This window comes from Echinops telfairi, unplaced genomic scaffold, assembly GCF_000313985.2.
Source record: "Echinops telfairi isolate 266 unplaced genomic scaffold, ASM31398v2 ScPeMD7_7469;HRSCAF=8507_0, whole genome shotgun sequence".
Lineage (NCBI taxonomy): Eukaryota > Metazoa > Chordata > Mammalia > Afrosoricida > Tenrecidae > Echinops > Echinops telfairi.
The window spans coordinates 94,612,630-94,628,100 of NW_022111372.1; the positions used below are offsets into that span (position 1 = coordinate 94,612,630).

At 42.8% G+C, this 15,471-nt stretch overlaps 1 protein-coding gene across 1 annotated transcript; it reads right to left on the minus strand.

The window, feature by feature from the left end:
* Positions 1-4,917: 4,917 nt before the first annotated feature.
* Positions 4,918-15,352, minus strand: LOC101657044 (protocadherin gamma-A1). The gene is made up of 2 exons (XM_004697042.2): positions 14,219-15,352; positions 4,918-6,300 (listed from the first exon to the last, which is right to left on the minus strand). The coding sequence occupies exons 1-2, from the start codon at positions 15,254-15,256 to the stop codon at positions 4,918-4,920; spliced, it is 2,421 nt and encodes an 806-aa protein (XP_004697099.2). The 5' UTR covers positions 15,257-15,352.
* Between the last annotated feature and the right edge of the window lie 119 nt (positions 15,353-15,471).

Here is a 15,471-nt window from a genome sequence, read left to right on the forward strand (position 1 = left end):
GTTGTGAGAGCCGAAATGTGGGACCTTTTCGCTGCCTATTACTCCTTAGATAGATGGTCAACAGCGACGCTCAGAGGCCTAACTCATTTCTGCAGCAGTTCAGGCAAACCCAAGTTATTGCTTATTTTTACTTTGTGATTTTCTGTTAAAGAATCTCAGAGATCTAAGATATTGTAAAAATAGCAGGGATCTCTTTAGAGACAGGAATCTCTTCTTAGCATTAATAAAAATGATGTGAACAAATGTGATGTTGATGTTAGTTGCTTCAGAATTATTACCCCACCCTCAAGACTACTGTTGTCCTTGCTCCAAACACCTTCTACTTTTAATTTTATCCTTTGAGACAGTAAGAGCACCACCAAGTCACCAGCCAGGGTCTTTTACAAGGTTATATATCTTGAATTTCTTTGCTTGGTGGCTGGCACTGAACTTTGAAACAGTATTTAAATTTTCACAGGAAGTACTTTATTGCCTGACACATTGCTTGCTGTTGGAGATCCAATGGAGGGACAGTCTGCCCTCAGGAGGCTTACAAGATAGCGAAGAACACAGGGAAGCCAACCAATTGTATGACGGATAATTTTAATGGTTTGAGGGTTGGGGGCAATGATTGATGGGGAAGCACACATCCATTCAGATTTGGGAGTCTGGACAAACTTTCTCGGGACAGGAGTGAAACTGAATTCAAAAGGGTAGGACTGGGGCACTAACGAGGCTGGAGTATCTATCATTCTAGAATGTCGGCACAAATGCTTAGCGATCAGACGCAGCGTGGCAAAGGGGTTTTCTATTGGCGATAGGCAGAGCGGGGAGAGGTTTTCCATCACAAGGAAAGCCAATCACTCCCATGGTGCCTGAAGTTTCCAACTTTTCTTTTTATGATGTTGAGTGTTTTCTATCCTATTTCTGTGTGTATAGGTGTCATACGTGTGTTTTCAACAAAATTAAATTTGAAGTATTTCAAATATACACAGGAGAAAATACTGTAACTAAAATCTGTGTAGACATACATAGTGTTATCAAATCTCAACACCTTGCCATAGTAGAGATCAGGTTTTACCTATTCTGACACAAGCTCCGACTTACAGAATAGCCAAAAAAATAATACAAAGAATTCCCATAGGAAAAATTCCACTATACTCTCCACCTCAACTAGCCCAAATGTTAACATTTTACTGCATGTATTTTTCACCTTTTCAACCCATTCCTCTCCTCTCTCTTCTTTGAAATGTATACATACATATATATACACACACATATACAATAACTATTATTTGTGGGCACCATATTCCATTGCTTCTTTTTGTTGCCATGCACTGTTTAATGAACATAACTTGAGGAAAAGTCTTGACATATGACAGGGTAATTTTGCTTACTTTGTTATTTTTCTTCAAAATTATGCTTACTGCCCTTATGCTTTTGATTTTCTATCTATATAGTAGAACCAAGTTTATTGAAAAACACCATTAATATTGTAGTTGGAACTGTGTTGAAGTTATAGATTATTTTTTGAGAAATTAACATCGTTTTAATCATCTTTAGAATCAGTAGGTCCTAAAAAAAGAATATGTAGGTCTTATTTATTTTATATTGTTCAATTTTTTCCCTCCAAAACATTTTAAAATATGTTTTTTGTGAGGTACCTTATAACTTGTTGTTGGAAATGATACATTTTCTCTTGTTTGTTTCCTATATGTGTTATTGGTGAATAGAAAAGCTGCTGATTTTAGTAAAGTGATCTCACATTAAGCAATATTATGGAGCTCTTATTCTAATACTATTCTCTGTAAAATAATTTGGTTATTTCTACATGGAAAATTCTAATTGTCTGCAATGAATACCTTGGATTTTTGTACTTCTTACTAGATCTTCTTAGCTATTTGCATTTCAGTATAACATTTAAGAGGTGTTTCAATTTCATCACATCTGCCTTGCCTTGCTTTTAATAGATTTTCACCATCATCTGTGATCTTTTTTGTAAGTTTCTAATAAGTATTCTTTAACTTGTCATACACTTGTTGCGTTTACTATTTGCTAACGCTGCATCTGCAACCCTGCTGGCAGAGTGCTTCTGCATTGGACCGCTAACAGGAAGGTGAGCAGTTAGAAACCAGCAGACACTCTGAGGGAGAAAGAAGGCTTGTACTCCAGCAACAGTTCCAGGCTCAGGATCCCACAGGGGCAGTTCGTCAAGCCTGTCCTATGGGGTCGCTGTGAATCCGAACGGACTGGGTGGCATTGTGCGTGGTTTGCTTTAATGCTGTGTTCTGGGTGAATTTCTTTTATGATCTTCCAGTTTACTAAATGTGTATTCCGTTTAATCCAATCTCATTTCTTTCTTTCCATTTTGTGATAAACATGAGACAAAAAGCACTGGTTATTTCAACGATCTTCAGCAGTGATATTCAGTATGTCCATTACACTCCCATAGTCTGCAACTGGCAATACTTTTGCTACTTAACCTAGGAATTGGCATGCAACATTTTTTAAATGTAAGTCATCCCTCTTGTTACTAGCCAACAGGTCTTATTGGGTATTTTGGATTTAAGACACTTTTCTTTGCTATTACACTGTTAGAGTCAATCACTTGATCTGCAATGTCAGCTTTTAATTTTAAGATTAAAACTCCAATGACCTTATGCTAACTTACCACTTTCTGTTCCATCTCTGGTACATGTCCTAACACCACCACCCCCAACCGCACACGCAAGCACACACACACAAACACATACACACACACACATCAATGCTTCAAGAAGTTCATAGGAAAATGGAATTAAAAGATAATGGAATATTCCCACAAAAATTTTAAAAGCCCCGATGGATATATTCATCCCCATCACACTCTGTCTTTTGGAAAGGCAAGCTTTATTGAAAGCATCCTGAAAGAGCACCATGATTATAATCTGGTAGAAGGAGGCAGGCACCTAGTTGTGTGTCTCTTTGGCATGGTCTCGGTTGGGAGTCTCTCCTATGCCTGTTAACTGCCCAACCACTTTCCTTTTTAGGTTGAAGTACACAAGTAGGCGTGTAGTGCGTTTGTTACCAAAAACACACTGCAGTCAGGAAAAGAGGACTCCCTTAGCCAACACTGAGGGATCCACTAAAATATGCAATGTGTGTATTGAGAATAACATTAATACAATAGGTTCCTTCACATTTCCACATGTTTAAAAGGAGTCATAGAGATTTCATTTATGTTTAAGCAACTGACTTGTAATAATCCTGTCTCTGTTTTGTAAGAGAGGGGTTACATTCAATTACTCCTCCCACAACCAGTTGTAAGATTATTCCATTGGTGAGCAGTACTGATTGGACTGATATCTGCAATGGTTACTGATCAGAGATTTCTGTGTAACACATGCTAGTACCAGACTCATGTGTTTACCTGGACTTACTTCCCTGGGAATAATTCTTTCTTGGGAAGAATGAACATGCCAATTATGATGGAATATACATAATTTTTGTTAATTGGGTCCATAATTGGTAGATCAGTTGATAGCTTTTAAAACCACTTCTCAACTTGCAAATTATATGTTATTACTTTATTTTATGAATTACTTAAACATTAGCTATATACTTAATCATGCAAAAATATTTAAAAGATTAAACAAAAGCTAAAATATCAACAATGATATAGACTTACAGTGTACATAGACGTCTATAATATTAGCACAACTAAAGTGACTACTTTAGACCATTTTTATGGTTCAAATATCCCCAAATATCACAGAAAACCAACAGATGGTAACTACATTAAATTGCAGAGTAAAATAGCAGGCTCTAGTAACTTAAGGAAACTTGAAAATAATATTAGTAGGTATAAATATTGGTAGGTCTTTTATCCTTAAATACGTCAAAACAATGGAAAATTCTTGGCCTTTTGTTAGAGTGTGAAGAATTATAAAATCATCGTTGATTATAATGCTGATGTAAGATTAAGAGAAGCTTGCCACCTAGTCCACATATCAATATTTTCTTAATTAACATGTAATTCCTTATATAGAGAGTTCTATAGCACTGAACCTATAATTCCTTATTGAATATATTTATTTCTTAAAGGAACAACTGTTCCTTTAGAAGACTGGTATACAAACTTAACATGAATACAGTAATACTGTAAGCATCTTCAGAAAGTAATTTGATCAATATGAATTGTTAGTACTACATTTTTGAAGTTTACTAGAAAAGGATATATAAAAACAATTCATAACTCCCTTTCTGTTTGACACAAAAACTCAGGAAAAATGTACATTTTCGTGACAAAGTTTGACTCATTTTAAAGAACATGAAATTGAAAAAGAGGGAGTGAGTGAAAGGTATAACATTTTATAACAAGGAAGAATTTGGGGTATTTTCTAGTCAAAGCCTATCCTTGGCAGATAATAGGATGGTAAAAGAAGAGGAGTGAAGTGATTTGGCCACAGGTCACTGAATCGATTGCCCTTGGGTCGATTCTGACTTATAAACTCTCTGGAGAACAGAAGACAGTTGTCCTTGTTGGTTTCCCAGGCTGTAACTTTTGTGGGAACAGAACATGATCTCATGCATGGTTCCCCAATGACCTTAAGGCTATAGCCCAACCCAGAAGCCACTCTGCGCCTAGGACTCTGCTGGCCAACGCTGAACAGGATGCTCCTCGGCAGTAGATTTCCTTGCTGCTGATTCCCTGGTCATACCCCAGTGCATCCAGGACCTGCATGCACCATCCTTTTCTGTTAAAACCTACTTCCCAGTGTAAGAACCCTTATAAATATGCCTGGATATAGACATGCAGCTAGATTGAGCAATGATTTTCCAGGACTGTAACAGAAATCCACAGATATATATGGGATATAGAAAACAATGGAGTAAAGTACGAAGGCAAGTAAGTAAAATCAGGCGTTATTTTTTACGGAGTTAGCATATCAGTTCACATCAAGAGTTTACCTGAGGAAATGTTTCCTTTTTGTCTTCCAGTAAAGACTGAGGTGCTGACAGAAGATCCCTGTCCTCACAGGTGTCATGGCTGATGAGTGTGTCGGCGTAGTTGGGCTGCGGGAAGATCAGGTGGCTCCTCTGGGAGTCTGCGGTGAGTGAGACCTCATGGGAATAGGTCTGCAGGAAAGCCCGCACCCCGTCCACATCCACAAAGTGAGAGGCGGACACATCTGCCATGCCTCTACCCCGGAGCAAGCGTGACTTGTGCCAGCGGTGAAGCCTGAGTGCTGTCAGCACAATGACAAAGGCCAGGAAGACGCAGGAGACCACCGCTACAGCCACCACCAGGTACAGCGTGAGGCCTGAGTCATCAGGGTCTGCAGGGGCCTTGATGCTGTCCAGGTCGGCTAGGACTTCAGGGATGCTGTCAGCCACGGCCACGGTGAGCGTGATGGTGGCAGAGAGAGGAGGCTGACCGTGGTCTTGCACAGCCACCACCAGGCTCTGCTTGAGCGCATCCCTGTCCTGCAGGGCCCGCGCTGTGCGCACCTCGCCTGTGTGCACGCCCACCGCGAAGAGCCCTGGCTCGCTGGCCTTGAGCAGGCGGTAGGACAGCCAGGCGTTCTGTCCAGAGTCTCTGTCCACCGCCACCACCTTGGTGACCAGGTAGCCCGGCTCTGCAGAGCGAGGCGCTAGTTCCACACCAGTAGAGCCATCGGTGGGGAGCGTGGGGTACAGGATCTCAGGAGCATTGTCATTCTGGTCCAGCACTAACAGGCTTAGTGACACGTTGCTGCTGAGGGATGGGTCCCCGCTGTCACTGGCAGCCACCCACAGGTGCAGGGCTCGAAACTGCTCATAGTCAAAGGAGCTCAAGGCATATAAGACTCCTGTGTCTGCATTGATGGAGACATAGGAGGACAGGGGCGCCTCCTGGATGGTTTGCTCCACCAAAGAGTAGGTTACATGTGCGTTGTCACCGCTGTCAGGGTCATGGGCCATCACAGAAAAGATGGAGGCGCCTCTAAGATTGTTTTCGGGAATGTAGGCAGAATAGGAAGTCTGTAGGAAGGCAGGCGGGTTGTCATTGATGTCTGTCACCTGCAGTAAAACTTGAGCATTGGAGGACAGAGGCGGGTTCCCTTCATCGTTAGCGGTCACACTGATGTTGTAGAGGGAAATCTGTTCCCTGTCCAGGGGCTTGGTTGTAACTAGTCGATAGTAGTTGTCCACCGACCTCTCTAATTTGAAAGGAAGGTCCTGTGGGAGTGAACATTGGAGAAATGCGTTCTGCCCAGAGTCCTTGTCGTGCACGTTGAAAAGGGCAATCATGGTTCCTGGGGGAGCATCTTCAGGAACTGAGCTGGTAACAGAAGTCATGTAAAATTCTGGGGCATTGTCATTCACGTCCAGAACAGTGACCATGACCTTGGTTCTGGTCAGAAGGCCTGGACCATCTTGAGCTTCTATATCTATTTCATGGTATTTGACATCTTCATAATCTAGATTTTTGGTGATCACAATATCTCCGGATGTCGACTTAAGCTCAAATACCTCTGATGTTTCTTTAGGCTTTTTTTCTCGAAAGTATGCCACTTCAGCGTTGTGCCCCTCATCTGCGTCGGTGGCAGTGACCGTGAGTATTCGGGTGCCAACAGGCACGTTCTCTGGGACACTGACATGGTACTCAGGCTGAGTAAACACCGGCGCGTTGTCGTTCGCATCCAGGACTGTCACTCGGATCCGTAAGGTGCCCGATCGGATGGGGTCACCCCCGTCGGAAGCGACGAGGAGGAGATGGTGGACTGCCTCTTGTTCGCGGTCCAGGGCACGCTGCAGCACCAGCTCCGGGTGCTTGTTCGCGTCTGCTGCGCTTCGCATTTCCAGGGAGAAGTGGTCATTTGGGCTGAGCTCGTATTTCTGCAGGCTGTTCCCGCCAATGTCTGCATCACGAGCGCTCTTAAGAGGAATTCGGAATCCTGGTGTGGTGGTTTCACTGATTTTTATTTCCAATTCTTCTACTCCAAAGTGAGGAGTGTTGTCATTGATGTCTGTTATTTCGACCTCCACCGAATAAATATTTAGTGTATCCTCTAGAAGGATGTTAAAGTTCAGGAGACAGGGCGCGCTCTGGGCGCAGAGCTCCTCGCGGTCGATCCTGCCCGCAGTGACGAGGCTGCCGCTCCGCGGGCTCAGAGCGAAAAGCTGCGCCCTACCTCTGGAGACGATGCGGACGCCGCGCTCCGCCAGGGCCACGGGCTCCAACCCCAAGTCTTTGGCGATGTTGCCCACGAAAGCACCTTGGTCGCTCTCCTCTGGCACAGAATAGCGCATCTGTCCAGCCGCGGCCCCCCACCGGGCCGCCCAAAGGACGCACAGCAGGACCAGCCTTCTGCAGTGGGGGGACTTTGGCCGAGCCGCCATTTCCCTGTGCCGCAGTCTCTTCTCGGGGTCAAGAGCCAGGATTCCCACGTTCACCCCCCAGAGTCCGAAGTGGCAGCAGTGGCCGATCAGCACCCTGTGGAGACTCCCAGTGAGGCCGCTGGGCCGAGTGTTCAGGCGTTCCGGAGGACTGTGTGACCAAATTAGCAGCCCTTTGCGTTGTGAGAGCCGAAATGTGGGACCTTTTCGCTGCCTATTACTCCTTAGATAGATGGTCAACAGCGACGCTCAGAGGCCTAACTCATTTCTGCAGCGGTTCAGGCAAAACCCAAGTTACCTGCCTAATTTCACCTTGTGATTTTCAGTAACTTTAAAGTATTACAATGATCTGAGATAGTATAAAAGTCATTGTCAAGGCAGAGATTCTCTTCCTAGGTATAATGAAAACATTGTACACAAGTGTCCTTTTGATCATTGCTGCTTTGAAAGTACTGCGGCACCCTCAAGGCTGCTGTGCCCTTTCTCCAAACACCTACTGCTTATTTTATCCTTGGAGAGATAAGAGCAATTCCAAATCACTGGGGACAGTATTTTATAAGGTTATATGTCTTGAATTAGTATGCTTGGTGGTTGACATGTAACATCAAAAACTGTATTTTACTTATGAATGATCAAATGCTTAATTGGATCGCTATTATTTGTTGCCACTTTGCCTGGTGCTGGGTATTCAAAGTGGTGGACACAACCCTGTCCTCAGGAGGCTTACAGTGTAGTGAAGAACACAGAAAAGTCAACAGAATCAAATGGCAGAGCATTACAACTGCTATGAGAGTGGGAAGTAGTGGTAGGGGATATGTATTGGTAAATATACATCCACCTATGCTTGGGGACCAGAATGTACTTTCTCAGCACATGGCTGAAGCTGAATCATAAAGTGTCACATTGGATCAATAGAGAGGGTGGGGTAGTCTTCTTGAACTTCAGTTCAAATGCTTAGGCTAGAGCCATAGCAAGGAACATTAAGAAAACCCAAAGGGGTTCTATTGGCTAACACTAAAGCAGGAAGGGCCTTTTCACTACATGGAAAGCCAATCACTCACAATTGTTTGAAGTTGCCAAGTCATTTTTTAAAAACACTTAGTGTTTTCTAAGGGTATGAAAATACTATAGTGCGATTCATTTTACTCCTTTTTCATTTTTTTTCCTTTTTTCATTTTTATGTAGGTATGCATCATTTATATTTTAAACATTAAATTGAAAATATTTTACATGTGCAGTTGAGAAAATGCTACAACTAAAAGCTATGTACATACAGAGTTATCAAATATTAATATCTTAGCTCACCTAATTGTGGTCAGTTTTTATAATTTGAAATAAGCTCAGACTTACTGAAAAGTTAGTAATTCCCATATACACTTTATCCCTACTACCCAAAATGTTAATATTTTACTGAATTAATTTCATACTTTTCTCCTCTCCTTCTTCCTTTGAACTATATATTTATGTCACCTATTTCATTATCTTTGTGTAATTACCATAATTTTAATAAAGTTGATACATGTCAGGGAAGTTTCACCTACTTTGTTCATTATTTTTATTGTTGTTTTATGTTTGCTTTTGTATATATATGTACATATATATTTGGATCAAGTGTAAGGAAAATATCATTGATAATATAATTGGCATCATGTTCAAGTTATGTATTAATTTGGGGGGAGTTGATACACTTTTCATAATTCTTAGGCTAGACAGGTATTTTTATGTTTCAATAATATTTTTCTCTTTAAAGCTTTTGATTATGGTTTTATGGAGTACCTTATAATTTGTGTTGCTGTTGGAAATGAAATATTTTTTCATATTTATTTTGTGTATTTGTTGCTGATTAATAGAAAGCTATTGATTTTTAGTATATTGATCTCATACTCAGCCATGTTATGGAGCTCATTTATTCTAATAATTGTCTGTAAAATTATTTGGCTATTTGTATGTGGAAAATTCACAATGTCTATAAAAGCCAATGTCTTAAAAAACAAACAAAAAGCCTGTTCCATTCCAATTTTTATAGCTATTACTTAATTTTCTTTCCTATTTGCATTGTTTAGTTCATGCAATATCACCACATCTGCCTTACTTTTATTGTAGTAGAAAAATTTTACTGTTACATATATGACATTTTGGGTTTTTAATAAATATTCTTTAACATGTTATGCAGTTGTTGAATTTAATAGTTGTTAATGCTGTATTCAGAGTGACTTTCTCTCACAATCTTCCAGTTCACTAACCTTATATTCAGCTGTCTCTAATATAATTCTCTTTCGTTTTTATAAATATGTAGGTGACAAAATATTGTCCATCTCAGCCATTTTTACCTATCGGAGACATTAGCTATGTCCTGTACACTTCCATGGTCTTCAACTTGTTGCATAACTTCTGCTGCATAACCATGAGAATTGGTAGGGAGTGTTTTAATGCAAGCCACCCCCCCTTACTTTCACTAGCCAAGGGGCATCACTGCTTATTTTAGATTCAGGTAGTCTAGTCTAAGGCACTTTTGTTTCCCATTACACAGTTGGGGTCATTTTCTTGATCTGCAGTGCCTGCTTTTAATTCTAAGAAGTCCTATGATTTTAGGCTAACTTACCACTTTCTGATATGGCTGATCTATCGATCTAGATATATAGAATATACATATATTCTATCTGTTCACCTCTTTTCACCCTCCCTTTTTAATGGTTTAATGGGAAGGCAAGCTTTATTTTACAAAAACAAAACAAAACCGAAAAGAGTACCATGATTACAAACTGGCTAAACAGAGACACACAAATGTGTCCATTTGGTAAAGTCTTCTTTGGTAGTCTCTCCAATTCCTGCTGTTTGCCTAATGGTTACTGGCTTCCTTTTTAGGATGAAATTAAAACGGTAGGCTTTTAGGTGCCCATAGGGTTTTATCAAAATACAATCCTATTTCAGGAAAGGCAGCACTCTCAGCCAACGTGGTGGGAGTCTGTTAAAATATTAAATACTTGCATTGAGAATAACATTAATCCACTCATCCTTGTCACAGTCCAAATTTTAAAGAGTCACTGAGATTTAATTCATGTTTTAAGCAAATGGGTTGGTAATAATCCTGTCTCCACTTTGTAGGGGGTGGGTTATACTCAGTTACTCCTCACAGAGACAACAGGAAGCTTATTCCATTGGTGTTGCACACTGATCGGGTTGGCCTCCGCAATGGTACCCAAATAAATGGGACTCCCGGATAACACGCACTGGTGCCAAGCACACATGTCTGCTGAGCCCTTGTTCTGATATCACACAATATAGTGAATTGGTGATGCTCCTCCCAAGGCCACTGGGCAGTTTCTTGATTCACTTCTGCCCTGTCCAGACATCTCGGAGAGTCAGAGCAGAATCAGACCTCAGGCCCCAAGGTCGGCTCTATGCTAGACTCTGTGCTGGAGTCCTCTTCTGATTTCCTGGTTTTGAATTTCATCTATCTTTATAATATCTCAGAGAGGAGTAAGTCAAAGCATGAACTTACTCCTCTGGTGAAGAGTTAGCATAGACATTAAAATGAAATACGCATGATATTTGTTAGTGGGCTCTATTACAGGTATAATGTATCAGAGGTTTTAAAGTGACTTCTCAAGTTGCACATTACATTTTCTGTTCATTTTATCAGTAACTTTAACATTGGATATGTACTTTATCATGCATAAATATTTTGCAAGCTTAAACAAAGAGCTAATATATTCAACAACCATTTAAACTTGCAGTGTCCATAAATTTCAGTAACATCGGCACAACTAAAAATACTAATTTAGGCTATCTTGACTCTTCTAATATGCCCAAATACATGATCATAACATACAGATAATATCTAAATTAAATTGAAGCTTAAAATCAAGCCCCCAAACCCCAAGTCACTGCCATGGGCAAATTCTGACACATAATGACCCTAATAACTCAAGAAAATTTGACAATAATCTTAGTAACATACATTTTCATGGGTCTTTTTATTCTCAAATATAAATCAGAATAACTTAGAATTCTTTACACTTTCTTAGAATGCAAAAAGTTATAAAATCATCATTGACTATAATGCTGATATAAAAATTGAGAAATGCCAACTAACTTGTCCACCTATAAGTATTTCCTTAATGAATCTGGAATTCCCAAATGTATACATAAATTTAAATTCCTTATGTGTAGTTCCTTAACACTATGTCTATAATTTCTTTTTTAAAAATCATTTTATTGGGGGCTCGTACAACTCTTATCACAACCCATCCATCCATGCATAGTGTCAAGCACATTTGTACATTTGTTGCCATCATCATTCTCAAAACATTTGCTTTCTACTTGAGCCCTTGGTATCAGCTCTTCGTTTTTGCCCCTGTCTATAATTTCTTAATGAATATATTAATTTCCTCAAGGAACAACTGCTTTTTTAGAAAACTGTTATACAAACTTAACATGAGCAGAGTTATACAATAAGCATCTCCCTGATATAAGTTTATCAATGTAAATTATCAACACTACAATTTTGACACTCTCTAGGAAGGGACTTAGAAAAATATACCTCATAGCCCACTTTCTATTTCACCTATAACCTCAGGAAGTATGTAACATTTGGTAACAAAGGATTATCTACTTGACTCACATTAAAGAACTTGGAAATTAAAAAGCTGCAATGAGATTTACAATAAGCATTTAAACAAGCAAGGATTGGGGAAATTTTCTAATCAAACCCTACTCTTTGCAGATAATTGGATGTTAAAACCAGAGAAATAAGATTATTTGGCCAGAAGTAATCAGACTCACTGCCATGAGGCCATCTTGATGTATAGTGACTCTATATGACAGAATGTAACTGTCATTATGGGTTTGGGAGGTGATATAGCTTCATAGAGCAGCAAGTTGTATCTCTTCCCCTCGTGGTGACTGCTGGTTTTGAACTGCTGACCTTCCAACATGTAAGCCACAACACCACCAGGGGTCCTTTGGCCAGGGATAAGCAAGAAGGTCTGAGGAGCTAGCTCTCCTTGCTGCTAATGCAGTGCTCTGACCCCAGTGGAGAGAGCACCCTCATGCCTCATCCTCTTCACCCGATCCACCCACATTCTGATGGCACGGTACTTTTCCATGGAAAATCAATTATAAATACATCTGAATATAAACATGCGGCCATGTTGAACAATGACTTTCCGGGGCTTGTAATAGAAATCTACGGCTAGATAGAGAAATACCCTGGGGCTTCAAGATCAGTGGTCTAAAAGCACCAGCTGCCCTGAGGGAGAAAGACGAGGCTTTCCACCCTCACAAGGACTTACAGTCTTGGAAACGGCAGGGCAGTTCTATCCTGCCCTACAGGGTGGCTCTGAGTTGGAATCGACTCCAGAGCAGTGGATTTGGTTGTTTTTTGTTTTTTCGTAGTTAAGAGTGAGGATCAGTAAGTAAAATGAGGATAAATAAATATATATATATATATATATTTTTTTTTTCTTTTACGGAGTTAGCATATCAGTTCACAACAAGAGTTTACCTGAGGAAATGTTTCCTTTTTGTCTTCCAGTAAAGACTGAGGTGCTGACAGAAGATCCTTGTCCTCACAGGTGTCGTGGCTGATGAGCGTGTCGGCGTAGTTGGGCTGCGGGAAGATCAGGTGGCTCCTCCGGGAGTCTGCGGTGAGTGAGACCTCATGGGAATAGGTCTGCAGGAAAGCCCGCACCCCGTCCACATCCACAAAGTGAGAGGCGGGCACATCTGCCATGCCTCTACCCCGGAGCAAGCGTGACTTGTGCCAGCGGTGAAGCCTGAGTGCTGTCAGCACAATGACAAAGGCCAGGAAGACGCAGGAGACCACCGCTACAGCCACCACCAGGTACAGCGTGAGGCCTGAGTCATCAGGGTCTGCAGGGGCCTTGATGCTGTCCAGGTCGGCTAGGACTTCGGGGATGCTGTCAGCCACGGCCACGGTGAGCGTGACGGTGGCCGAGAGAGGAGGTTGGCCATGGTCCTGGACAGCCACCACGAGACTCTGCTTGAGCCCGTCCCTGTCCAGCATGGCCCGCGCTGTGCGCACCTCCCCTGTGTGCACGCTCACAGCAAAGAGCCCTGGCTCGCTGGCCTTGAGTAAGTGGTAGGACAGCCAGGCATTCTGCCCGGAGTCTCTGTCCACCGCCACCACCTTGGTGACCAGGTAGCCAAGTTCTGCTGAACGGGGTGCCAGCTCTACACCGGTGGAACCATCAGTGGGAGTGGTGGGGTACAGGATCTCAGGGGCGTTGTCATTCAGGTCCAGCACGAACAGATTCAGGGATACATTGCTACTAAGTGATGGCTCCCCATGGTCTCTTGCTGTTACCCACAACTGCAGCTCTTGGAACTGCTCAAAGTCAAAGGAGCGCAGCGCATACAGGACTCCGGTGTCAGAATTGATGGAGAAGTAGGAGGACACAGGCACCCCCTGTATGGTGTCCTCTGCCAAGGAGTAAGTGACTCGTGCGTTCTCATCGCTGTCAGGGTCGTTGGCAGTCACGGAAAAGATGGAGGCAGCTTGGGGGTTGTTTTCATGAATGTAGGCAAAGTAGGCTTCCCGGAGGAAGGCTGGGGGGTTGTCGTTGGTATCTGTGACAAGCAGTGGAATGTGAGTTACAGTTGTTAGAGCTGGAGTTCCTTCATCCGCTGCTGTTACTGTGATGTTGTACCCAGAGATGAATTCTCTGTCCAGCATTCGTTCCGTTACTAGACGGTAGTAATTATCCACTAACTTTTCTAACTTGAAGGGTGGGTTTCCAGAAATGAAACACGTGGTACGGCCGTTGTCTCCAGCGTCCTGGTCGTGCACATTGATAAGAGCAATTATGGTCCCTGGAGGAAAGTTTTCTGGAATTGCAGTGGTGACAAAGGTGATGGTCATCTCAGGGGCATTATCATTCACATCTAGAACTGTGACCAGCACCTTGGCTCTGGCCATGAGCCCTGCACCATCCTGAGCTTGAATTTCCATTGGATATACTTCATACTCTTCAAAGTCCAATGGTTCTTTATTTACTATTTCTCCAGTATGAGAATCCAGCTGAAATATTTGGGCCATTTTGTGGTCTATATTGTGAAATGAGTACGTTACTTCCCCGTTGACTCCCTCATCGGGGTCTGTAGCATTGACTATGAGCAGGCGAGTGCCCAGTGGCACGTTCTCAGGGACACTTATGTGGTATTGAGCTTGAGCAAACGCTGGAGGATTGTCGTTGGCATCCACCACCTGAACACGTATGTGAAGGGTGCCAGAGCGGACTGGGTCACCTCCGTCGGAGGCGGTGAGCACCAGGTGGTGGACAGCTTCTTTTTCCCTATCCAGGGGGCTCTGTAGCACCATCTCTGGCTGTAGGGGCCCGTCCGCTCCCTGTTGCACATCGAGGGAGAAATGAGGGTTGGGGCTGAGCTGGTAGCTCTGGAGCGAGTTCATTCCCACATCGAGGTCTTGCCCAAATGGCAGAGGGATCCTGGTGCCTACATTGGTTATTTCATTCATCTTAACTTCCAGTTCTGCTAACTGGAATTGGGGAGTATGGTCATTAATATCAATGATTTCCACTTCGACAGGGAAAAGCTTCATGTTTTCCTGTAATAGGATGTTGAAGTTCACCAGGCACCGCGCGCTCTGGGCGCAGAGCTCCTCGCGGTCGATCCTGCCCGCCGTGACCAACCTGCCGCTCCGCAGGTTCAGAGCAAAAAAGGGCGTCTTACCTCTGGAGACGATGCGGACGCCGCGCTCCGCCAGCTCTTGGGGTTCCAGGCCCAGGTCCTTGGCGATGTTGCCCACGAAGGAACCTTTGTCTGTCTCTTCAGGCACCGAGTAGCGAATCTTCTCGGCCCTGGCTCCCAACAGCAGCCCCCACAAAAGGCACAGCAGGGTCAGCTCCCTGCGTCCTGGCAGATGAATTCCCATCGCCGGCGGTTGGTAATTTTCTGCTAGTCCGCTACCAACAACACAGTTTCTCAGCCGTTCGGAGCCCAAATCAACCGAATTTTCAGGAGAATCCAGAGCACCAGTCGTCCAGAACTAGAGTTTGGGGCAGACTCTGATCTGGCAACAAATAAGGCTCTAAGAGATGCAGGATTTCTTTTTCTTTAAGTGAGGGTCCGTGTATCTCCCAGGTTGGT

Bases quoted from the DNA above. Each gene is read 5' to 3' on its own strand.
- LOC101657044 (XM_004697042.2), bottom strand. From the start codon at position 15,256: ATGGGAATTCATCTGCCAGGACGCAGGGAGCTGACCCTGCTGTGCCTT. The intron at 6,301-14,218 runs ATCACCTTTGTC...CCAGAATTTTAC, and splicing joins ATAATGCCCCTGAGATGACC to ATGACTTCTGTTACCAGCTC.